Genomic DNA, 27,572 nt, shown 5'->3' with positions numbered 1-27,572 from the left:
AAAATAACATAGTGACCATAATTTTGTAGAAATAATGTGGACAGCATTGCAGACTTACATTGGGTACACACCATATTGTGATCCGCTGCTTTAACTAGATTATTGAAAGACACTGATTTGCAGTCTGGTAAAGTTAAATATATAAATCTTTCAGAGTCTATTCTAGTAGTACTTGATGAAGCACAGTTATCACAGTCATGTTGCCATTGATAAGAAAGGCCAAATAGATTTTTTATATCTACTCCTTCATCTTGTAATACATCAAACATATATATTAAAAATTCCTGACAATCCTGCTGAATATTCTGGAAAAATTGATTTTGACCTGAATATATATCTAGAAGATTTCTAATTTCTGAAACACTTTCTATTTTTGCTCTATCACTACTACATTTGTCTAACACAGAATTCAATAAACAGCACAATGTTTGTTCCCGATTTTCAACAATCTGTCTTTGTAAATTTTGAAGAAAAAAAACAACATTAACTACTACATTAGCATAGCAGTTGACACCAGAACTGTTTTCAAACTGAAATCCAACAACATCTTCAACAGAATCCTTTTTGTTTATCTTTACAATTACACTTTTATCTACTTTATGCCTTTTTGCTGATACCTCACTGCAATTACTCTCATTTCTTCTTTTTCGGCCTACCACACGTTTTTCAATCAGAGGATATTGAGGCAAATGTGGAGCATACTCTCTTCTTAACCTATTGTATTCTTTTACACAATCTAAATCTGCACAAATCTTTGTTTCATCACACCCAATCAAGTACAATCCTGATAAAGGTCTGACTCGTGATAATGCCACATATGCTATACCCTCTTTAAACACAGAACTTCCAATGTTCACCAAAGCGCTATCTACACTTAAACCTTGAGACTTATGAATTGTCACCGCATATGCCAAACAAATAGGAAACTGTTTTCGGCGAACATATAAGTCTTTCACGAGCAAAAATCTAGCTGAACGACAAATTTGTTCTATTTCATCAATGTCATCAAATTTAATTTTTAAAATTTCAATTCCATCTCTATTTTTGTAATTCACAAAACCAACAACATAACCCATTGCTCCTTTTACTAGACCTCTTTCAACATTTAAATTCCTTCTTAAAATGACACGACAATTCAAACACACATTCAGAGTCTTTTCAAAACCAGCAGTTTTAGATATAGTCTTCTCTAATGAATCCAATTTTGATTTCAAATTTTCAGACAAAATAATTGTTGCTCCCATATGCTCTATTTTATCAATAGCTTCCAGTTTCACTATCTCTTCATTTTCTAACTGTAACATTTTGTTGTTGAACATGGAACATTCTTTCAGAGTTGGCAACAAACATATGCCAGATTTCTTCTCGTTAATTTTCTTAAATATGTTCTCTGGAAGAATGTTTTCATTTGGGTACAAATTTGAAATTAATCGTGCATGTAAAGCTTCTTTCCCTTGCTGACTTACTTTTCCAATCCTTACATCTTGTAGAATATTTTTATAATCTTCATCATTTGCCTGCCGCATATTTTGAAGCAGTTCTGCATATTTAAAGTTTAACCATATATTAACGTTTCCAATGCTCCCTAAGCACTTCCTGGTATCTTCATGTGTGAGCATTTTGAACACAGGTTGTCCTTTCACTGGAGTCAACTGCAGAAGATCTCCAAAAACAATAAGGTTTTCCACCAAATAAGACATCATAGTCTGTTCTAAGAATTTCTTGCATTCTCAAATGCACAAAAGCAAGCATGATATTTGACACCATGCTTACTTCATCAATGATAAGAAGTTTCATTTTCTTCAGGGCTCTCGAAACTTCGAAACACGCATCTCCTGATAGCTTGTGATACTCCAATTTGTTATCATGCTCCACTGGCGGCATCAGTAAACGATGTAAAGTAATCCCTTTAATGTTATGTGCTGCCAGCCCAGTTGGAGCAGTAACAACACAAGACAGCGGTGATTCAGTCCTTTTCTGCAGATAAGTTGCAATGGCTTTAATCAGAAAACTTTTTCCAGTTCCCGCTTCTCCACTCACGTACAGTTGGACAGGCTTAAATGATGTACATGAGCACTCTTTTTTTCTCATGACTGAATCCATGTTCAATCTGTTCTGTGACTTCGTCATATATCTGTTTCTGCTCAAGGTTTACTTGTTTCACCAAATCTTCTAAGTTAACTTCATCATCTTGACCTTGTTCCATAGCTCTTTCCACCTCATCCATGGCAGTAGCAGCTTCATTTTGGATAATTGGTCCTCCTAGTGGATCCTGACTCAATGACTGCCTTGAGAACTGTCTCTCGCAATCTCTGCAGCAATTGTGGCTTCTTGCTCTATTTCTTCATTCAACATTTGAAGGTAATTTGGAAAAACAGGACATTCTATGGTATCCTTCGTTGCATTAAAGGAGTCTTCATAACAGAGAAAATCTCCAAGAAGTTCCTCTTCTTCACGCCATGGTTTAAACAGTTGCAAAAGAACCAAATAATAAAATTCTCTTTTATCTGGATTATCACAACTCAATTTGCCATGATTAATCAAATGACCTTTTTTCTGTTTCACTAGACATCCTTCACATCCAATGACTCCATATATTCCATTATTGATATATTCTCTGATGTTCCTCTTATAAATATATCTCTGCAGAACGTCATAGAGACAAGCGTTCTCAAGGTGATGACTTCTATTTGGATAGTATGTATCCAACATGTTTGTCTTCAAAATATCTGTACTTTCTGGTTCTTTCTCCGCCAAATACTCTATCTCTTGTACAGATTTCAAAACTCGATTTCGTGTTGCAGCAAGACCTAGACTCACCCAAATGATAGTTCTAGATTTGGCATAGAGACTTGCTGACGACAATCGATCAGAACATTCATACGCTCCAATTTCTCGATGCGACAACATCTTCAGACTGTAACTGTATAATTTCTTGCTTAGACTCTTTTCATGTGAAATGTCCTCCCACATTTCCTTTAGTTCTGTCTTTTCTTTTTTTGTGATGTAAGACGTCACATATCGAGCCACAGCAATAGAGTTGTCAGCAACGAATTGAATATCCATGTTAGCATTCCACATGGACAAAATCACTGGGTTGTAGTCGTTGATGTACTTGGACTCTTCGTCTCTTTTTAAATTGTATGTATTTTTTAGTGATTTCCTCGTCACAGTATCTCGCAGAGAAGACATCAAATTATTTACTCTTCCTTTAGAAATCACTGGTCGTGGAAAGCTGAAACGACATTTTGTGTAGAACTTGTCCTTGTTTCTGAATTTTCGACGACAGTACTTTCCACAACGATGGGATTGAAAGCGTAAAACTTGTTGCCTTAAACTGTTTTCTTCCGTAGTTTTCGGAACAGCACATGTTGAATACTCTTCAATGAAACTCATCACTGTCTCATCCGAATCTGTTCCAAATTTGGGTGCATCTTTAATCCACAACAACATATGTATGTGAGGAGCACCTCTCGCTTGATACTCCTTTCTCCAAAAGAAATCCAAAACATCTCCAAGGGGAGGATTTTTTTTGTTGGTAATAAAAGACATCATAGCTTCAAATCTATGATTAAAATATCTGCATACATTCACTGGATCCAAAGAACACAGTTCTCCAGGTGTTTTGAATTCTATATTTTGTATATTAGCATTGGCCTCTCGTAGAAATTGAAGTAAGTCCTCCCATGCATACTCGGCACAGCTAAGAGTGAGGAACCATGTAGGAGTTCCTAAGTTTCTTAGCATACATTTCAATTCCCCATGGCGACGGTACCAATACTCATTTGTACCACGCTGACATGCCATGAGATTGATTAGATGAGATTCTAAAATATTATCTTGCAGATTCACTTTCTCCATAAAGTCCCTCGCCGAAACATTTTGTAGATGTGCTCCACTTTTCAGAATATGGTTTACTGCATAAGAAAGCCCAGACAAGTCACTTTCATTCAGTAGATGAAACAAATAGGGAATGCATTGACGAAACCTTGCATCTTCAGCATATAATCTTACAGTTCGATATTCAGATGCAGGAATTTGAAGTGGTCGATCGTCATATCGTCCACCTCGACCTGTTGGAAATAGCTGTGGAAAACAACGAGCTTCCAAACTTTCTTCCCATACACTAATGGGACTTCCTTTTGCTGTTTTCATTTGAAACAATTCAATTGCATTCCCCATTACTTCTTTGGAATGCAAAGGATGAACAGTATAATGTTCATATATTTCTTCACTTCTAGACACATCAACTTTTTCAATTTGGCCGCCTGAACTATCACTGTCTTCATCTGTAGCTGTTTCCTCTGCTGCAACACATACATCTTTGTAGTACTCATTGTTTTTGACTAAATACAACGTTGCCTTTTTGACTTTCCTAACATCCACTAAATCTTGCCAGATTTTTTTTACTCTTTGTTGGAACCCCATTAACTAGAATAACTAAAGGTTCCTCTTCTACTTTTTCTATACCAATTGTATCAATATTTTTTTCAAATCTAGGGGCAAATAAACAACTCTTCCCTTTAATCCTCTGTGCAAATCTGTAGGAGGCAATTTCCCTATCTTAGGCTCCATGCGAACATTTGCCTGAAAAGGATGGACACATTGAATCAAAATAGACTCATGTGTATTTAAATCCATCAATTCACGGGGAATGTCTATCAACTCCAGATTATTATGAACAGCTCTAGCAGGCATTCTGTTTTGATTTAATTTGTCATAACAATATTTACAAATACGCTGATCAGAACTCAAATCAAAAGAATTCTCCACCCACAAATAAGTTGCTAAATCTTTCCACTCGTAATTATCTATCTTTTCACTTTTTGCATATAAATCAACTAACCTAGTCTGAATCTTATAATGAGTCCGTCGACAACACACACAAGTAAAATCCAGCCTTTCACTTGATTTCACCTGAAACCTGGTAATTTCCTTCTCAAACTTTTATGTATTTAAAATCTGTACATTGTCTTCCACATTACCTTGAATTGCTGTCTCAATTTCTACACTGTCCTCTTGCTCACGAAAATAACAAATCTCAATTTCTTCACAAATCTTCTTCACATCTAATTCTGTTCCATGCAAAAGAGCACTCTTTAATTGTTTAAGCTTAAGTGCTGGACTTTTTGCATAATACAACATTCTCACTAATTTCCTCATTTTGGTATGATGCACTGCTAACATCCTAAAATGATGAAAAACACTCTGACAGACTTTTCTAGAAAGACAGGCCAGTGAATGGCCTTGCAAACCTGTGATTCCTCTCACTCTGCAAGGATCTAAGTCTTGCAACAACTTCACTTTCTGCTTTATACTTTTTTTACTATATGTACGCAAGAAATTACAAAACAAATCAATTGATTCCTGTCGCACACTACAAATACTACTACACTTCCAAGTGTACACTGGACCCTTAGTACGTCTCCCTAAAAATCCATCAGATAACACCTCTTCTGGTTCTCTAGGCACAAGTTTCTCTTTTTCAATCGGACAACCGTCTTTCACTTCATACGCTCGACCACTGGTGTCAACTGCATGCACTAAATCATTCTCCTGGAAGTAACTCTCCTCATTAAAAAATGGCTCACAACTTGAACTGTGCATCCATTCTCCAGAAAAAACTTTACAAAAATTAGTCTGATTAATTACTCTTTTCCATCTACTGTTTGATTTGAAAACATCAATTGTCTTGTTAAGTGTCCTAATTCTATTGATTATTAAAATAAATAATTTTTTCTTAACTTCAAAAGCCTGATCAACAATCTTCTCTACACTTTTCTTTTTCTTATAAAAAGCAGCTCTCTGTTTACCTTTGCTAATGTTTTTTAACAAATTTAAAACCACCCTATTGTGAAACATTCGTCTACGAATGTCTCTAAACTGATTCTGCCTTCTATTCCTATACATATTATTCTCTCCTGCTCCAGTTTTAGGATTCTTTGAAGTTCTCTCCTTCCTTTTCAATTTTACTATCTCATTTTCTTTTTCTACATGGTGTCCATTATTTTTTCTGGATGTACATATGTTGCGTAAAAAAGACTTAGTTGTCTTACCAGGAGCTTTGTTCCTGTTTTTTGAAGTATCTGTTGTGGAAGAATGCTGTAATTCCGTTGCTGTTTTTGATTTTTCCCGGTTACGTTGTTTAATTGACCTTTCCCTCGTGGGCATCTTTCCTTATTCTTGAAATAACGATTTAAATCTGTGTTAAAGAAAAAAATAGCACATTATAGACCACTATTACCAAACAACAAAGCAATGACAAAAAGCAAACAATCTATTCAAAATTACAGATCAGGTGAGGATTCTCCAGGGGTGCACAAAAGGTGAGGCCTGTATTGAAGAGTATAGTGGAAGACATCTCTGTCCACAAGTACAAAGAAGATGAGACCTATGTCTAAGTCCACTACACTCTTATACACAGGCTTCACCACCTATGCTTCCCAAGAAAGGCCTCTCTCCCACTACAGTCTTGATCATAAACCTCACCTCCTCTATCCCTCTGGACATGTCTCACCTCATCTGCACAATCTACTTCCTAATCTCAGGTAACGCAGATGACATATAATTGATCCTCATTTATAAATCCATGCGTCAGTTTTGCGCTACTGAAGGTTTAAATGTGAAGATTTATGTTTAATTTAATTAATTAATAAATTATTAATAAATAATTATATATATATATATATATATATATATATATATATATAATTAAAAAATAATAAAATATATATATATTTTTTTTACATTTTTGAGTATGTGGCGCAGAGGTTTAAAAAGTGACGCATCTAATTACATGTGTCTCTTTTTAAATATGGTGCAAAAAGTTACATGTTTGGGCTTTCCTGGGGAGCGTAGGTGGTGAGGCTTGTGTCTAAGAGTGCAGTGGACTAGGCTTCATGAAGCCTATCCCTGACTGCACTGTTAGACACAGGTGTGAATTTGACTCTTTACAATGATGTTACATGTGTTAACTCAGTGTAGTAAGCATATTGACTTTGTTTGCATAGAGGAATTGTAATTTGTAAAATTGTGAAGCTTCATGTGAAAGCTTTTGCCTTAGTCTTATCCCTGCTGTGAGGCAGATGGTTGTACATAGGATCTGTGCTGTGTTTCCTAAATGTGATCTCAAAATCGATTTTGAGGAAATGAATGTTTTTTTACATATTTGAGTATATTGTGACGCAGAGGTTTAAAACGTGACGCATCTAATTACATGCGTCTCTTTTTAAATATGGTGCAAAAAAGTACATGTTTGGGCTTTCCTGGGGAGCGTAGGTGGTGAGGCTTGTGTCTAAGAGTGCAGTGGACTAGGCTTCATGAAGCCTATCCCTGACTGCACTGTTAGACACAGGTGTGAATTTGACTCTTTACAATGATGTTACATGTGTTAACTCAGTGTAGGAAGCATATTGAGTTTGTTTGCATAGAGGAATTGTAATTTGTAAAATTGTGAAGCTTCATGTGAAAGCTTTTGCCTTAGTCTTATCCCTGCTGTGAGGCAGATGGTTGTACATAGGATCTGTGCTGTGTTTCCTAAATGTGATGTCAAAAACGATTTTGGGGAAATGAATGTTTTTTACATATTTGAGTATATTGTGGCGCAGAGGTTTAAAACGTGACGCATCTAATTACATGTGTCTCTTTTTAAATATGGTGCAAAAGGGTACATGTTTGGGCTTTCTTGTGGAGCGTAGGTGGTGAGGCTTGTATCAAAGAGTGCAGTGGACTAGGCTTTATGAAGCCTATCCCTGACTGCACTGTTAGACACAGGTGTCAATTTAACTTTTTACAATGATGTTACCTGTGTTAACTCAGTGTAGGAAACATATTGAGTTTGTTTGCATAGAGGAATAGTATTTTGTTAAATTGTGAAGCTTCATGTGAAAGCTTTTGCCTTAGTCTTATCTCTGCTGTGAGGCAGATGGTTGTACATAAGATCTGTGCTGTGTTTCCTAAATGTACACAGATCCTATGTACAACCATCTGCCTCACAGCAGGGATAAGACTAAGGCAAAAGCTTTCACATGAAGCTTCACAATTTTACAAATTACAATTCCTCTATGCAAACAAACTCAATATGCTTCCTACACTGAGTTAACACATGTAACATCATTGTAAAGAGTCAAATTCACACCTGTGTCTAACAGTGCAGTCAGGGATAGGCTTCATGAAGCCTAGTCCACTGCACTCTTAGACACAAGCCTCACCACCTACGCTCCCCAGGAAAGCCCAAACATGTACTTTTTTGCACCATATTTAAAAAGAGACACATGTAATTAGATGCGTCACGTTTTAAACCTCTGCGCCACATTATACTCAAAAATGTAAAAACCAGGGATAAGACTGAGGCAAAAGCTTTCACATGGAGCTTCACAATTTTACAAAATACAATTACTCTATGCAAACAAACTCAATATGCTTCCTACACTGAGTTAAAACACAGGTAACATCATTGTAAAGAGTCAAATATATTTCTTTAAACATGCACACATTCTTTATTCCTTTTTAAAAATGTAAAATCCATTTATTTTTTCCCAAAATCGTTTTTGACATCACATTTAAAAAACATAACACAGGTCCTATGTAGAAGCATTCCATGTCACTACTAAAACTTCACAATTTTACAGAATACAATTACTCTATGCAGTAAAAACTTTTTACCAGGCATTATCAAAAAGCATGACACAAAGCAACATTAAAAAACCACAATTTGCTTCCAAATCTTCTCCATAGAGTATACAAGTCTCTATGTATATTAAATGAATCATAACTCACCTTTACAAATGCTTTAGGAGATTCAGAACAGTGTCAGATACACACACCAATATTTCTTTAGCAGAGCAAAAGGTATGTTCTCCGGTCACTGCAAACCATTAATGGCACAGAATACCTCTACTTCTACACACATATTACTCATGGTAACCAATCAAAACTCTTCCCTCTGTATTTTCAAACCAACACCCTTCCCCCCTCAGCCCTTTGTACCTGTTACCATAGCAACTCCCTCCCTACTGACCTGCCAGGGTTAAAAGTTTATTCTACAGTGTTGCAAATCACCTCTGCAAGGATGTTTGACCTGCAAATACACCAGCTTATCTGGTGTAAGGTTTCTTTAAATAACTTTTTTTTAACCATTCAAATTACTTCTTACACAGAACACAACCATGCACCCTAACTTTCAGTTTTCACCTATCTCATTCTACCAATCATTGCTTGTAATTCAAAAGCACTGAAACTTCACAGTTTTTTTTTTTGCAAACTTCTATTGTTCCAACTGCCATTTCTTTTCCACACTTCATCTAACTGCACCAGAATCTCCTCTGACCATGTATTCTGTCTGGATTATTGGACATAGCTATATCCACTGGGCTCAAAGGTATGCAGCTACTAGAAATTTACAAAACCTTGATTTATCAAACGTGAACATAAAATGGATTGGCCACAGAGGATTAAAATGTCACCAATTGATTCCATTGGTGAAAACCTTTTTGCATTTGCCACACCCTGACCTGTTAATTGTGCACTGTGGAGGAAATGACTTGGGCACTTTGACTGGGGTAGGTCTGGAAATGCTTTTAAAGGACACCTTTGATCATTTGATGGCACTTTTTCCACAAACTTCCTTGGTATATTCCAATATATGCCAAAGACAGAAATGGAAGCGGTCCAATCAATTTTGTCCACAATGTGAGAAAGCACGGAAACATGTGAATAAATCTGTTTCTGCTTACATGAGAGACTATGGAATGGGTTCAATATACAACAATAACTTGCGTTACAACATGCAAGATATCTACAGAGCAGATGGTGTGCACTTTTCTGATGAGGGGAATAGAATATTCCTCCTGAATTTAAGACTGTGCATTGGTACCTACTTGTAGGTACTTAAATCAGCCACAGAACCCAAAAGCCCTTTTCAGGGCTACCCTATCTCTGATCACTCCAAATAATTATCTTTTTTTAACTTTTTTTACTATTTTTCACCATAGTACGCTCCCCGGTACGCTCCCCGGTGCGCGTACCGGGCGCTCCCCCCGCGAAAATAAAAAAATATATATTTTTTTTTACCTATATGGGCCTCTTAAGCCCCCCTCAGAAAACCTAGGGGGTGTCTACCGTGCCCCCTTATACCCATTCCCAACGTTGTTTATCCTCCATCTTGTGTCTCAATTCTACCGACACACAAAATGGAGGACTCCCGTTGCGCTGCCGGTACGCGTACCGGGGCGCACACCGGGAAGCGCTCCCCAAAACATTAAAAAATTAATTTACATAAAAACCTCTGTAGAGAAGTTCACCAAATAGAGAATAGGCAATACTACATACCAGTCCCTACTATTTTCCCAAATTTGGTGGAATTCCATTGAGCAATTTGGCCTGTAGCCCTGTCTAAATATCCTGAGGGAAATTACATAACAAAAACACATCTGAAGTGTTAGAATTGACAACCAATTAAAATGTTACTTTCATTTTCTATTTTTTTTTCCTGACATTTGATTGGTTATGTACATGAATATAAATGAAAAATGAGAGGGAAACACGGCCATTTTGACTACAACTACCTGAGGTACATCTTGGATGGATTTTCGCATTTTGTCTTCTTCACCTCTCTGTAAAGTAAGTTGATAATTTCTAAGGGGCACTCTAAGTTATTTTTTTAAAACATTTTCTGATAGTTATTTACTGTCCCTCTGCTATAGTTATAGATAGAGATAGGCTCCTCCTGTTATATTTATAGATTGACTTAGGCTTCTCTGCTATAATTATGAATTTACTTACGCTTCTTCACAGGCACTTTTTAATATTTCTACTTCCTGCCTGTTACCATACATTGCCCAAAGTTAACTTCACTATTAAAAAATCAAAACTACCTGTCTGAACTTAAACCCAACAGTGCCATATTTCTACAGATTTTTTTTAATGCAAATTTCAGCACAAAAATGGAAGGAGAACAGAACGTTTCCTTTGAAATTGTCCTAGAGATGAACAATGAGGAAATCATTGAATCCATTGACTTGGAATTCATGGATGAATCACGGGACCATGAACTTCTACAATGTGTAGAATCTGTGGATTTGTTAATTCAATATGAGGACGTTTTTGACAGTCAAATCTTGGAAGTTATGTTCAGTCAAAAAGAAGACATTTCGGACAGTCAAATGTTAGACGTTCTATTAAATTTTGAAAGAATCAGAAAAATAAATTTATATTTAATAATCAAAAATTGTTCGAGACATTATTCATTACTATATGTAATTCATAAACTAGTACCAAATTGATTATAATATAAACTCACACTTATAGTATACTGTGCAACGTATTTCTGTTACATAATAATTTTGCTCATAGTTACTTCCTTTCTCCCACTATATTATCTCCAATGTGTATTTGACATCTCTTTTTCATCTCCTGCCTCCATGTTGTTTCTGCTTCCCTGACAGACTATGGTATAGATTCCATATACCACTTCTGTAACAACATGCAAATTATCTACAGAGGAAACGGTGTACATTGACTTTAAGACTCAGCATTGGTACCTACATGTTGGTACTTAAAACACCCAAACAACTCTATTCAGAGATACCCTACCTCTAAGCACTTTAAATTATTATTTTAGTGTTTCACTTAGTTTTCCCCATGTGTAGACGTGGGGGAGGTGTGTGTGTGTGGGGGATGTGCGGGGGGGGTCTGTGAGGTGTGTATGTGTGTGTGTGTGTGTGTGTGTCTAGGGGGGATGAGGTGTATAGGTGTGTGGGGTATATGGATGTGGGTGGGGATATGGGTATGTAAGGTGTGTGTGTGTGTGGTGTGACTATGTGGGGTGTTTGAGTGTAGGTGGGAGTGTGAGGTGTGTGTGGGTGTGGGAGGTATATGTGTAGGATGTGTATGTATGTGTGAGATGTGTAGATGTGTCTGTGAGTTGTCTGTGTGTGTGGGGGGGGAGATGTGTGTGTGGGGTGTGTCTGTGAGATATTTGTGTGTATGTGCGTGTGTGTGTGTGTGTGTGTGGTGGAAGGGGGGTGAGGTGTGTGTTTGAGTGTGGGTGTGTGGGATGTGGGTGTGGGTGTGGATATGTAAGTTGTCGATGTGGGGGTGTAGGGTGTTTCAGTGTGGGTGGAAGTGTGCGTGTGTGAACTGTGTGTGGGGAGAAATTATTATTTTAGTATTTCACTTAGTTTTCCCCATGTGTAGACGTGGGGGAGGTGTGTGCGGGGGGTGTCTGTGAGGTGTGTGTGTAGGGGGGATGAGGTGTATAGGTGGGTGGGGTATGTGGGTGGGGATATTGGTATGTAAGGTGTGTGTGTGGTTGTGAGTGTGTGGGGTGTTTGAGTGTAGGTGGGAGTGTGTGTGTGGGGTGTGTGTGGGTGTGGGAGGTATGTGTGTAGGATGTGTGTGTATGTATGAGATGTGTGGATGTGTCTGTGAGTTGTCTCTGTGTGTGGGGGGGGAGATGTGTGTGTGGGATGTGTGGGGTGTGTCTGTGAGATATTTGTGTGTATGTGCATGTGTGTGTGTGTGTGTGTGGTGGAAGGGGGGGTGAAGTGTGTGTTTGAGTGTGGGATGTGGGTGTGGATGTGTAAGGTGTCGATGTGGGGGTGTGGGGTGTTTGACTGTGGGTGGAAGTGTGCGTGTGTGAAGTGTGTGTGGGGAGTGTGTGGGTGTGGGGTTGTGGGTATGTGTGGGACACATTTGTAGGTACCTAAAACAGCCACAGAACCCAAAAGCTCTTTTCAGAGATACCCTACCTGTAATCACTCAAAATGATTATTTTACACTATTACTTTCACTATTTTTCACCTAAGTACGCTCCCTGGTAGCTCCCCAGTGCGCGTACCGGGCGCTCCCCCCGCGAAAATCGAAAAAAAAGAAAAAATGTTATGGCCCCCACATCAAACCTAGGGGGTCAGGGGGGGTGTACCCTGCCCCCTTTTGCTCATTTCTCCCTTTGATTTTTGCCACCTCTTGTATCTCAATCCTACCGAGACACAAGATGGCGGCCGCTGCTGACTGTTTCGAATGTTTACAGACACCCGAGAACCAATCAGCTTGCCGTGCGCAGGTCGCGTGGCGCGCCCGGAGCGCTCCCCGGTACGTGTACCGGGGCGCGCTTACAGATATATAATTTTTTTTAAACCTAAATTACTCAAAATCCACTGGAGCACATATCTTGAGACATAGCAAAGGCACATCGGGCTACCAGTCCCTACAATTTTGCCAAGTTTGGTGCAAATCCATTCAGCCGTTCGAGCTAAAACTGCGACAGACCGCCCTATGGAAATTAACATGGGGAAAACACGTTTTGGGACCCCCCTTTTATCTCAGCCCCCACTTGACGAATCCCCCCCAAACTTTCAGGGAAGGAGCGGAGAGACGCGAGGCAAAGTTGCTGAATAATTCAGCCTGATTGCTCAACCAGCGCCAAAGTTATTCCAAATAGAATGTTGCGATTTCCCTATGGAAATCGATCCTAACTATATATACCTACTGGCGACCGCCAGTAGGTAATATATATATATATATATATATATTTGCTACCCTTTCATCTGTCCAAATCATGTAGGCAGCAAATAACTGCCATTCAGAACACGCATTTGATTCTATACATTTAAAAATGGCTGACTGGGAGAAATTGTAAATCCTGATATTTAAATTTCTAGGCGATTTGATCCACTTTACCTGTTTTGTCTGCACAGTTACAGTTTGTGCAGAAAAAGGGGTATTTATTTGTTAGTAAACATTGAAAAATCCAACAAGCTTTTAAGTCCCAGCACTGCTTTTCTAGCTCAACTTTAGCCTTGTCAAAAAACTTATGGAGCCCTTCTTCAGTTTCCATCCCTTCATGACTAGTTAAGATTAAAGGGTTGTGCCAGAAGTTACCATCGTTTTTCATGACTGAATTTGTTCAGGCACCAAGGAGGAGGAAAGGGGAAGTTGCAAAAGGGCAGATGAAATGGAGGGAGATTAATTTTGAATCTCTGTACGGGGTGGGTTATTGATCCAACTTAGTTGATGGTGGTGATGCAGGTTGGTGAAAATTGGATTCTGGGGAGTGTGTGCAGTGCGCCCGTAGCCCTCTCTTCACTATCCGAAGAAATTCCAAATTGCAGTCTAATAGATATCTTAAACCTGGCCTTACTCTCGGGAGCGCTAGGTGACAAGCAATCCATAAACCTCGAAGTTACTGTTTTTTTCTATCCCTCTACGTAGAGGCATCTTGGGGTATGTGCTACCTCTTTATCAGCACCCCTGTGCTGGATATTATTAGGATTATAGAGTGGTATAGCCCATGGTCGATCATTGAATTGTTGCACCTGTCAAAGCAGCCACACAGTAAACACCTGTGCAGTACAAGTCTACTGCCCACAGTACACAAGACAAACCTCTAAAACATAACCTACATTTCTGATTTGTACGGTCTTCATTGAAGTCATAAACATTGGAATAATTTCCTACAGCGCTCGGGGTCCACCAAGAACTTTTTCCTCAAATAAATACAAAATTGTGTGACTTTAACATGTTCAGTATAAAAAAAGAAAAATCTAAATAGCGTACCCAGGCCATGGTTTCCCAGATGTATTCTCCTGTGAGGACTGAACCACTGATACAAAATTAGATTGAAGTATTTGCTCCTAACCTGCTGCTAACTTTGTGTTGAATGTGGCGGAAAAATGTGACCTAACACGCATTGCAGTGAGAGAGTGCATACATAGGTCACATGTAAATTTAAGAGGTGTGGATGCTTCCATTTCCAGCATGCACTGTACTGGCAGTTGCCTCTCGGTGCAAATTCTTTTTTCCAGTTCACGGGAATGGAACTAGTAAGACTTTACTCAGCTTTTTATTAACAAAACTTTACATTTTACGACTCCACTCAGTTTTTCATTATTGTGACGAATTTAAGCTTTTTCAGATTTTTCCAGTGACATTTTCTTAACACTTTTTTCATGTGGCAGTTTCAGACCCTCCCATCTACTCTTTAAGTCACATTTGACCACTTATTATGAGTTTTTGTACAAATATCCAGAAGGACTTGAAAGAATCATGTGAGAGTCAGATTGTTTGGCAAGTTTGAAGGCGTGATGGACAGCAAGAAACCTGAAACAAATTCCAGAGAGTGGTCCTCCTTTATTGCACCAAATTGTTTAGCTCCTAAGGACTCCTGAAGGAGGAGATGCAGGAAAAAAGATCTGCGAAAAAAGAGAAATGGAGGCATTGCCACTTCTGTGGTCAAACCCTCCCGAAATTAAGGAGGTCGACCTCAGCAAGAGTTATGGCAGTGACACCTTTGCCATCAGGAATTGGGTCTCTGACTATGATCCCAGAGCCACCACCTTTTAATGTTGGGAAGATCTGCTGCATGGAAGTGCTCCCACAATTCAGTGTTGCACCACTTGTCATAAAGACCTGCCACCGAAGACACAACTTGTATTGAATCAGCCTATATCGCAACACTCTGCATTGCAGCTCTATGCTGCTTTGATCAACATAGAATGTGTCTTTGTTGCCTGCAGCCACTTTAGTAGAAGTTCCTTCAGCATGGAAAAGGCTTAGATTATCTCTGAGCGTAACACCTGCCCCTCTTGGGCCTATGTCTTTCTGAATTCTACTTGGACTCAGCTCAAACGCCTTTGAGTCCTCTGTAACTGCCTCCACCTGTAATATTGAATCTGATGTTTCCAGACGCACATCTATGTCTGTTATCAGGAAGTGCTTTCCTTCTCTAAGAAAGTCACCCCAGCCAGCGCTTTCACTGTCCTGGACGACAATTTGTCCAGTCTGGATTTATAGGTACTTGGTCAAGGAGTGCTGTGATTCTGGTGGTGCATGGACCTTCAAGGGATTTCCCTGTAGGTCACCTTCTGTTTTCTCCCAACTCTTGAGCGTCTAAGCTCATTTGGCTGAGCACGAGTTGGTTTCGGATTCCAGATGTAGTTCAAGGCATCATCCCCTCTGGGGTGTGCTTTGGATATACATATTTTCCACCACAGAAATCACTGTGGTGCTTGGGATGCCCTGGAGATTCCGTATCAAGGTTCCTTTGGAAGACTTGTTCCACCTCCAGGTGGATTGTGGTCACCTGTATGCATTTCCACTTCTGCTTCCCCGAGTTTGAAGAAGGTCCGGAAAGATTTGGTTCAATTCATTGTAATAGTCCCCCCACTGCCCTTTCTCATGTACTTATGTTTGTTCTGTCTGTGGTCCAGCAAGTAGTGTGCACCGTTTAATGTTATTTGTCAACCCTTTCAGCGTTTCTGCGTTTGGCTGGTTATCCCTCCTTGTTGAAGTCACCTACTGTGATCCCTGTTTTTTAAAGGGCTAATTTGTGTCCTCATGCAACCTATATATTGCTGCAGTGAAACCTAATTTGGTTCCTATCTTCTTGATTTGCATTTCCTTTAAGCCTATGCATGGCTCTTTAAATTTGCTGACCTTTAAGACTCTGTCTTAAGGGTCAGGGGACCTACAGGCACTGTTGGTGAACAGCAGGCTTTGTATGTGCAACAGCAGTCTCTGTATGTCCTGCCACAGTATACCACATTCTTTCCAGACAAGTTGGGACTTCGAACTCTGGCACTCGTTCTGCAAATGAGGGTTTGTCTTTCCATATGGGCTCCCTGTTTTTCTTTTCTCTGCCATAGTCCTTTGAGGAGTAGAGGTTTCGTTGGCAATAGGAGGGCCCTTAGTTTCTAAATAGTTAGGGCTAAGGAGAATTGAGTGGACAATAAACTCGCTGGATTAACTAGTGCAAAGATGGGAAGTGTAGTTCAGAAACTAACCTTCAGATGGATGATCCTTTCCATAAAGATGTTCTCTACCATGGCCAAGAAGGAACAAACTGAGGCCTTCTGGCTCATTCCACCAGAACAACAGTCGTCACTATGGCTTACAGTAGGGCTGTTCCTTAACTGGACATGTAATTGGCCGCTACATGGGCCTCTATCCACATCCACATTTGAAAAAGGCTTTAATCCCAGGTCTATGTGCAGGATTGATTGTGACCTCCGGACTCAGTTGTTCTACCTTAAGGCCTTATTTCAATAGGGAGTTTCTAGTGAGGTGTGTCAATGCATCCCTGTAGTGTGGGCAAAGAGAAAAAAAATTCAAAAATAGAAATCAATTAATAGTGCTGCAATAGTGTTCCTTGTTGTATTCTTTTATTTGTTATGAGTTTCGGAAATCTACAGCCAATGATTTTCCCTTTATCAATATGCATGCCTAGGGCTTTTTCTAGCTGTACAAACTTTTATACACGTGTTCAGAGATTAGACAACACTTTCATTATAAAAAGAAATGAAGAAACAAAATGGTGAAAAATCCTTCACATTTATTGTGGTAACTCAGGACTATTACTCAGTGGAACACTGCAAGTTTCTTGATTAAACTACATAGGCGGGAAGGAAAGCATAATGATGAGTGTTTTATCTGAAATGTGAACTCCCATACCTCAAGTACTGCTCAGCTTGCTGGAATCTAGCAATGCACAATTTTATCTGGTGGGATGTCTCTATCTCCTTTCCACATTTTTAATCATGCAGCGCTAGGTCTCCCAAAATGACGCCCAGAGTCCACCATGTATTGTATGTACCCTTTGCAAGCACACATACTCCCAGCACCTGTATTCAACCTACACACACTGCACAGCACGGTCTTTCGTGTACTGCAACATTCACAGGCACCCATATACTCAGCACAAGTATTCAACATACATGTACTGCACAACACTACATCCTTCATGTGTTGCACCACACACATGCACACACATACCCTGCTATTCACCACTGAGGGTAGCTTTTTGCACACCCCTCCTGATCCTACAAGACCACAGTCTGTGAGACAGGCCTATGGCATGGTGCACATGCACGATCCATGTTTGCCTTTGACAAAAAAAAATCACCATTAGGGATCCAGACATCCATACAATTGTGGCACTCATAGCAGGGGTGCACAAACTTTGCAACGCAAGGACTTTTTCGTCTCCGCATTGATAGACACACCCTGAAGTTCCACAGATGTTGTCTGCGGTTCACTTTATGCCAGGAGCGTTTTCTGTTCGCTGTGCGAAAGTGATAGCGGTGAACACTCAGAGTTCAGGGGATACCGCTCTTGCCCTACCTTGATGACTGGCTGTTGAAGGGGAGCTTGCCAAAGTCACTCGTAGGCCACCTACTGGCGACTCCAAAACTCCTGGCATCGTTTGGGTTAACTACCAGCGAGCTAAAGTTGCACCAGACTCTCCCACAAAAGCTCACTTTTGTTGGAGTTGTCTTGGACACAGTGCTGTTCTGGGTCTTTCCACCACCGGAGCAGGTCCAGAACACTTGGGCCTTGACACTCCTGATTAGCCTCAAGTCCTGGATCATGGTGCGTAAGGTTCTGAGGCTTCTTAGCCTACTGCATTTACCTTGTAAGCTACACTAGGTGGCGTATGCCAGTTTTGCAAAACATATGGAGTTACTGTGGGCCCGACATCAAGGTAATTGTACCAATTGCATCCAGATCTCGGAGAAGATGACTCATGATCTGCATTAGTAGTGGTTCGACCTAAATTGGTCTTTACCCGACCCAGTGCTGATGGTGTTTATGGGCTGGTGAGGTCATCTGGGTGAGGTGGCGATCATAGGACGCTTATCTCTGACCGAAAGCTCCATATCAGTCTGTTGCTTTACATTTGTCTGGCGTTGATGGCCTTCTTATCGTCTGTCAAAGGGAAGGCTAGTGCACGTTCTCATTAACCACTTTCTGATGTTATTGCAACAAGCCGAGTATAGTGGGTACCTGGGTTCTGTGCCAAGAGGCTCTGCTCAAGGGCATTTTCCTGATCGCATACTATTCAGCAGGGTCCCTCAATGCCAGAGCAGCTTGTGGGTAGAGAGTGTCTGGCTGATTGCAAGTGGTGTCAACATCCTGAGGGTGGCACAGAGCATCTTCCAGTGGTTGGAAGAAGCCTAGTTGGAGACTGTCAAATATGCAGTGTGGACAGCTTTGCACATCTGAGTTTCCACAAGAACAATAGTTAGGAGATTCATTTTGGCTGGAATGGAACACTCAACATCTTACACCTTCCCATTCCTGCTTCTCATGCCCAGAGTTCTGAAAAAGATCAATTCAGCCTAGTTGCTAAAAAATGGGTAAGGGGAGTGTTGTACCCAAAATTTCTGGGCATAAGCATCTGTTCTACGATCAGGCTACCACTTCTGGCAAATCTTCTTAACCCAAATCGGCACAATCTTACACCTACATGGGTGAAGATTAACCTGCAACAATTTACTGCTTTTGGTCTGCCACCTGAGGTGGTGGATCTCCTCCTTGCCACAAGGCGCCCTTCCGTGAAATCCATTTAAATTAGGTGCTGGGACAGATTTGTTGACAAGTGGGGCATTCGTAAGTCTGATCCCTTATAAGCAAAATTTTCGGACGTCCTTTTGCTAGTTTATTTTTGGCGTAGCAAGGCCTTGCAGTTGGCACTATTAGAGGTTATTTGTCGGCCTTCCCTGCCTTTCTACATTTGCTGGAACAACCATCTTTGTTTAAATGACCTTTTGTGATTAGTTTTATTAAGTTTGACACACATGTTGCCTCCCAAACCTGCTGTGATGCCACAGTGGGACTTTAATGTGGTCTTGACATTTCTTATCTGTACACCCCTCAAACCAATGCATGTCTGAGCCTCATGACTTTGAAGACTATCTTCATTATTGCAATAATGTCAGTTCATTGCGTGAGTGAACTCCAGTCACTTTCCGTCCAGCCACCATACACCACCTTTTTCCTGGATGAGTTGGTGTTGAGACTTCAGCGGCTGTATTGCTTATAGTTGTGTCTCCCTTTCAGGATGGGCAGTTGATTACTCTGCCAATGTTCTTTGCCTCCCCCCCCTTACCCCTCCTAGCCACCCCCACCCCCTGCAGCCCTCAAAAGAGAAGGAGAAACTCCATTGAACGGCACCCCAAAAGGTCTTAAAGCTTTTACTTTAATAATACTGAAGAATGCCTTGTGGGTGGATGATTAGATTTTTGTGGGAATCTTTGGAGTAAAGAAAGCGAAACCTGAGGAAGGAGAGGACATGCTAAGGTGTATAGTACTCTGCATCAAAGATCTGCTTCTCACTGGTCTAGAAGCTGGAAGGTCTGAGAGTCCATTCTACCAGGACTAAGGCTGCTCCCTATTTGTAGTTTTGTTGAGTGTCTATCCTTGACAAATGCCAGTCTGCCATATTTGTCACTACATACGCTCACAAAGCACTACTACTGAGTTGACAGCCAGTCTGTCTAGAAGAACACTTTGCATCAACTCCATTGTTAGATTGTTTTTTCCGCCATCGGGTATGGACGTAAATTGCTGAGCTCCTGTTCAACACTGTTTTTCGGGTTCCCCTCTGTGCACAATCCACTTATCCTCGACGGTATTGTTTTCGATCGCGTATTTCCATTCTCTGCATTTCGTATTTAATACAAAATCTTTCTTTCAATCGGGTAGCTCGTGGAAGGCTATTGGGCCTACCCGCTTCGGTCCGCCTTGCAGTTGATGGAACGAACTCCATTTAAATTCTGCCCTCGGTGCCATGCGAAGTTCCTGTGCACCGACTCACACGAAGTGCACAACTTGTGCTTATCTCAGGAGCACAATAAACAGGACTGCGACGCGTGTAAATCTTTCCGATCAAAGAAAACGCTCAGCGACCGTCTGGCTCGACGTCGTGACATGCGGAGCCAACACAACAATTCCATTCCGGACCTCTTTGGAGAAGATTCTGAACAAGAGATCGGCGATGCCATAGGAGCCGATGAAGAACAACAGGAGCCTATCTCTGAATCCGGCTCCGATGTGGACGAAGACATCCAGTAAAGTCAGCATATTGTGAGTATTGATCCTCCCTTGCCTGAAAGTCCAACTCCGCCTAAGATAAAGGCTCCGGTCCCAGACCTAGTGTGAGAGGGAATGCTCATCTCTAACAAATCCATCAGGTGTGCGTTAGATGCGGCTGACACTGCGGCTAGAGCCGTCAACACCAGCGTTCTATTAAGACATGCTTGGTTAAGAAGTTCAGGGTTTAAACAAGAAGTTCAAGCTTCTATTCTTAATACGCCATTTGACAAACACCTCTTTGGCCCTGTAGTAGACACGTCCTTAGGAAAAAGGACACAGAAGTGGCACAATCTATGGGAGCCCTACAGTCCCCTTCTGGTCGTGGTTCCTTTCGGCGCTCCTATCTGGGAGGGTCCAAGAATACCTCCTCAGACACTGCCTCTACATCGTGCAAAGGCAACAATCAGCCCTCTGCTTCCAAGGGTTTCTTCAGAGGGGGTTACAAAGGCAGCAATGGCAAAGGTAGAGTTTCCAACACAACGCGCCTCTCCCTCCAATACCAAACAGTGACTTGCCTACACTCCCCCCAACAGTTTAACACCTGTCGGGGGCGTCTACCCGTCTGACAATCAATAATTACAGACAAATGGATACTAGGAATGATCCTTCTTGTTATTACCTGGAGTTTACCAACAATCCTCCAAACGTTCCTCCACGTTCACACAAAATATCACCAGACCACTTACACCTCCTCAAACAAGAGGTGCAGTCTCTCCTTTAAAAGGGAGCTATAGAGCTGGTACCACTACAATACCCCCTTTACTTTCTCATACCGAAAAATAATGGTTCTCTCAGACCTATCTGGGACCTCAGAGAATTGAATTGTTACATACAATCAGATCATTTTAACATGGTGACGCTTCAACAAGTGCTTCCACTTCTACAACAGAGCGACTTTCTGTCTACTCTGGACTTAAAGGACGCATACTTACACATTCCAATACAGCTCGCTCATCGCAAATTTCTAAGAGTTTTAGTAGCGGGCCACCATTACCAGTTCAAAGTACTCCCGTTCAAAGTCATCACTGCTCCCAGAGTCTTTACAAAGTGTCTGGCAGAAGACGCAGCTCACCTATGAAGACAGCAAATTCATGTCTTCTCATACTTGGACGACTGGCTCATCAAATCCAGTATGTATCTAAAGTATCTCCAACACACTCACAGAACACTGCAGTTACTGCACCAACTGGGGTTTACAGTCAATGTGTTGAAATCGCATCTTCAACCTTCCAACAATCAGAACTATCTAGGAGCCCCTTTAGATACTCAGAGCTCTTGCCTTCCCGTATATAGCCAGAATTCGCAATATTCAGGCTCTATTTCTCCAGTTTCAGTCCACTCACTCACTACCAGCTCAACTTTATATGCAGCTGCTATGAATGATGGCCTTCAGCATCTTGATTGTTCCCCATGCCAGGCTTCACATGCGTCCCCTTCAGGAATGCATAGCAATTCAATGGAACCAATAGCAAGGTCTTTTAACCGATCTAGTGTTGGTAAACATCAGTACTAATCACTCTGCAGTGGTGGAACCCACAAAAGTTATCGAAAGGACGGCCCTATATAGACCCAGTTCCAAAGATCATGCTAACCGCAGACGCGTCGCTCACTGGTTGGGGAATTCATCTCCAAGATCACACAGTTCAAGACCTGTGGAGTCAAAAGCAAAAAGCTCTCCACATAAATCATCTAGAGCTGCTAGCAGTGTTTCTAGCGCTTAAAGCATTTCAGACTCACCTGGTCGGCAAAGCCGTCCTTGTCCGTACAGACAACATGATAGCTATGTGTTATATACAACAACAAGGGGGTTGACAGTTTTGCCAACTGTCACACTAGGCTCAAGACATTTGGAAGTGGGCCATTCACCACAAAATCTGTCTTCTAGCAGAACTCCTCCCAGGAGTAAACAATCAGATTTCTGATCTGCTCAGCAGACCGAGACAGCAAATCCATGAGTGGGAACTTAACCCTCAGGTTTTCCTCAGATAGATCTTTTTGCCACACACGAAAACGCAAAATGACCAAGCTTCGCCTCCTGCTCTACAAAAGCAATGCACTATGGATGAACTGGTCAGGGATATTTGCCTTTGCTTTTCCCCCTCTCCCACTCTTTCCATTAGTGATTCGGAAACTCAGGCAAACATCCCTCACACTGATCCTAGTAGCTCCCACATGGGCCTATCAACCTTGTTTCACGACCCCTGTGGAGCTGTCACTAGTTTCACATCAAAAGCTGCACCTCCTATCCAGTCTCCTCACACAGAGCCATGGAGCAATCAGACATCCAGATCCCAAACAACTCAACCTAGTGATCTGGCTCCTGAAATCATAGTTTGGTTATCTAAATCTTCCACCAGACTATATGAACATCATTAGAGAGGCCAGGAGGCCTACTACAAGAGCTTGTTAGGCAGCTAAATGGCAACGTTTTGTTATCTATTGTAATATCAATCCTCTTGATGCTTCCATACAAAATATCATTTATTTCTTACACTTGCAGCGGTCAGAGTTAGCTTACACTTCTATCCGCCTATATCTCGCTGCAATATCTGTGTATCTACAAAATAGGCAACACTTGTCTCTCTTTAGAGTGCCAGTAATCAAAGCTTTTATGGAAGGACTTAAGAGTTATACCACCAAGACTTCCACCCTCCCCAGTGTGGAATCTTAACATAGTCCTCACACGGTTAATAGGCCCACCTTTTGAACCCATGCATAAATGTAAACTGCAATTTCTCTTGTGGAAAATTGCTTTCCTCATTGGAATTACTTCACTGAGGAGAGTGGGTGAGCTACAGGCACTAACCATAGAAGAACATTTTTTCCAGCTTCACAGAGACAAAGTGGTTCTTCATATTAACCCATAGTTTCTACCTAAGGTAGTTTCTGCCTTTCACATCAATCAATCTGTTGAGTTACCTGTATTCTTTCCCCAACCGGATTCAGTGGCAGAACGAGCTCTACACACCTTAGATGTTCGAAGAGTCATTTTATATTACATTGAAAGAAGTCTTTTCATAAAACTATACAACTTTTTGTTAATTTTGCTCCACCTCACAAAGGCAATCCTATATCGAAGTCAAGTATTGCTAAATGTATTCAAACCGGTTATGCAAAAGCAATTTACTTTAACAATACCCCCTAGAGTGCATTCCACTAGCAAAAGAAGGGGCTACTTTGGCTTGATTAGGAAACATCCCCATTGTTGATATTTGTAAGGGTGCAACCTGGTCTACACCACACACATTCACCAAGCACTATTGCGTAGATGTGTTACCGAAACAACAAGCTAATGTGGGCCAGGCAGTACTTCAGACAACTGCAACAGCTACAGGTTAGCCACTTCTTTTGGAGAATACTGCTGTATATTCTATGCAAAGCATGTGACCTACAGCTCACATGCCTTGAACGGATAATGTTACTTACCCAGTAAGCAACTGTTTTTGGCATGTAGAGCTGTAGGTTTACATGTGCCCACCCGCCTCCCCGGGTACCTATACCTGTTGCAGTTGTCTCTTACTCTATATACATACGCATGGGCATCTCTATACTATTCTTTCTAACTCCATTCTCACCCACTGCAGGAAAACAATCTAACGATGGAGTCGATGCCCATGCGCACTATCACCGAAAGAAGTATTCATCTACCTCGTGACTGGAACGACTTCTTAGGAAAAAAACAACTTGCAAACATCCAGACCCAACACTAGAAAGCAGGAGTATACAAAGCATGTGAATCTACAGCTGTACATGCTGACTGAGTAAGTAACATTATCCTTCCTAATACAGTCCGGTGCTTGGGAGTATAATATGGTGAGGGATCTGCTGTTAGAGTATCCACCAGAAGGAGAACTAATAAAGGTAAGTAACTTGTTAGTCCCCAATTGCTGCTTCGTCCCTACTCTGTCCTGGTCCTCTCACTCTTGTGTTCCCACTGTCTAGCATGTCTAGTGAAGAAATTGCTCCAGTGCTGATTGCACAGGGTGTTCTCTGAATTAGCCTATCCATCTCCTCTTGTGTGAAGCCTTGGACAAGGGCCCACTCCAACTGTCGACAGACCCTGCTGCTGTATCGCCGAATCTTCATTTTCACCAAAGGGAAAAATATGGATTTGTTCCTTGTCACAGGAGTTCTAGGTTTGAGATCAGGCCTCTAACGTCAGTCATTTGATAGGTGGACCACTGCTTGCACCATTCATGGCAACATCTTTTAGCTCCAACTGAGTTGACATTTGTGCTTAGACAGAGAATGGGACTGTGTTGCAGCATCCAGGGTCTCAGGAATGGCAGCAGTCCTGGTGTACTTCTAGGAATTATTTCATAACTGGAGTGTTTTTGAAAACTATTGTTTCTATCTTTTAGATGTGATGAAAAGGAGGAGACTTCACTTTTGCCACTTGTTATTGTCATTATCCTTCATGGTGCCAATCTGAAGGAGGCTTTGCATGTATTTAGAGTCTTTGTTTTCACTTGACACCCTTCCAATGACTATTTACTATAGTTTGTAACTAAATAAAATGTTTAACATTGTTTAAATATTCAATGCGCACCGGAAATTATTGTACAATCTGCTAGAGAAACGTTTGTCTTTTACTGATGGCTCACCTTGATATTTGTGCGTGTTTCAAGATACTTGGAGATTTAGATTTACATGCTCGCTTTTCATGTCCCACTTGAATTCAAAAGTTAGTTTGCATTCAATTGCAGTTCCACGTTGAAAGATAAAGAGAAGGAATTGTCAGCAGTCCAACAGAGTTTTAACCAAGAGTACGAGAAAGACCAGCAGCAGCGAGCTCGGTGGGAGCAGGAACGTCTACAAGCTCGACTGCATGAGGATCAGATGGCTAAGACAATTCAGGTAACACCCTTTCGCCTAAATCTCAGTTTGTATATTGCAGCTTTTACATCTGAGGAAATGATCAAACACCATTATTCTATCCTCTACAGAGGTTTCCTATTTGTAAACTATTCCCAAACTCGATCTTGAGACTTTAGTGCTTTTTCAGTGTCCTCTTGGTGAGCACACGTTCATGCGACTTTGCTGAAGCACGAAATTCTGCACTTAAGTTAGGACTACTGGATTTTTCCTGCATTTGATTTTTTTTACATTTTCATACAATTGAATTGGTCTGTCAGCCAGTAGGTACTCCCCGCTATTTAACATTGCAGTATTGGAGCCTTGTATTCGATACAAACTAATCTATTAAACCTGTCAACCTTGTGTTTTTTCAAAAGGGCTGCTGGAAAGGTGAGTTGAGGCAATCACCAATTATTCTATTACCTATCTTTTATTAGGAAGTCAAAATAGTTTAACTGTAAAATTTGCTGTATAAACATCTGACAAGATCAGTTCCCTGTGCCTTCAGACTTAGTAAATTAGGAGAAAAGATGGGCACTATGGCTGTTCATTATTATGACTTTAATACTGCTATTCTGTGAAGTCATTGTGAAGACTTAGACAATTAATAGCGGTTGGAATAAAGTTGGCTTCAGCTATTTAAAGCACATATGTGTTTGGTCTGATGGATCGGAGTTAAAAGGTTTTTCCAGACAGATGGTGCCTTTGCTCAAAAGGCATGACTTCTCTATTGCTAAATCTTGAACATTGCACTCTTTAAAGGAAATAGGTGCACTGGTTATGGGCTGAGCAGCTTACTCCTGAATTCTTTGAAAGATTCCCCTGGAAGCTACAAATGTAGTCCAGATCCTACCAAGCCTGATTACAGAAATAATGGAAAAAGCAGACATAGGAGACTAATGAGACCTCTGGGCCCAACAAGAGATTGACCTATGTTTTCAACAATACTAATGAATTATATGCTCCCTGCTCGTTTAGCCAGAAAGTAGTCAGTCTCTCATCTCACCAACTTTCATCACATCCAAATCATGTTTGCTGAGCCAGTGACTGTCTATTCTATTTCAGGACACCAGAACAGGTTTCTAGAACTTTTTTGCTACATTGGAGCAGCATCAATGAGCATGTAAAAATAATAAAGTAATTGGACTTGTCATTCCAGCACCTCAACATAGATATGAAGGACATTTTACAAAGGCAAGCAACTCTGAGGTATTCTGCAGGTCAGACACCCAGATGTAGATGGATGAGGTGGTATAAACGCCATCTGGCTGCAATCAATTACAATTTTTTTTTACTTTATCCACTCCAGAAAACGGTTCCCCAACCCCTGTAGCTAGGTTCCAGTTCTATAGTATGATGTTATCCTGCTGTCTGATATTACCCTAGTTTCAAAAGGATCAGGGCTCAAACACTGCTGGCTTCTTAGACCAATCGATGATCATCAAGGAATTGTGGCTGGGCCAGCTTGATGCTCTAATTCGAATGGAACCCTTTATTAATACCAGCATCACAGTATGTCGCATGCATTTCTGAAAGTGAAAAGGGCAAACGTTCTGCAAATTGTGAGATTACCAAAGCTAACTGCTGTTAATCATTGAACTTTCATTAATATTAGTGAAACTACTGTCTCCGTGCACCTGTGGGACCCTAGAACAGTTCTTCGGCATAGGGAAATAAACCTCTGAAACAATATACAGTGCCTATGTATAAGCAACATTTTCTTTTAATAATAAAATCACAAGCTAAGCTGAGGTTTGGTAGGGACAGTGATTTTACTCAAAGGCATAATGTTTCCAGACGGAAGATGACCCATTTGTTTGTATATTTGTTGGTAATATTACTGT

At 40.8% G+C, this 27,572-nt stretch overlaps 1 protein-coding gene across 6 annotated transcripts in view; it reads left to right on the top strand.

The window, feature by feature from the left end:
• Positions 1–27,572, top strand: part of PCNT (pericentrin) — a 1,333,356-nt gene that overhangs the window by 954,439 nt on the left and 351,345 nt on the right. For all 6 annotated transcript variants that reach the window (XM_078681435.1, XM_078681433.1, XM_078681434.1 and 3 more), the window contains one exon: positions 25,578–25,728. In XM_078681435.1, the coding sequence (XP_078537561.1) occupies positions 25,578–25,728 (151 nt within the window). The remainder of the gene's footprint in view (positions 1–25,577; positions 25,729–27,572) is intronic.

This window comes from Lissotriton helveticus, chromosome 3_1, assembly GCF_964261635.1.
Source record: "Lissotriton helveticus chromosome 3_1, aLisHel1.1, whole genome shotgun sequence".
Taxonomy (NCBI): Eukaryota; Metazoa; Chordata; class Amphibia; order Caudata; family Salamandridae; genus Lissotriton; species Lissotriton helveticus.
Note: the sequence above shows the minus strand (reverse complement) of the source record. Positions and strands in the feature narration are given on the sequence as shown.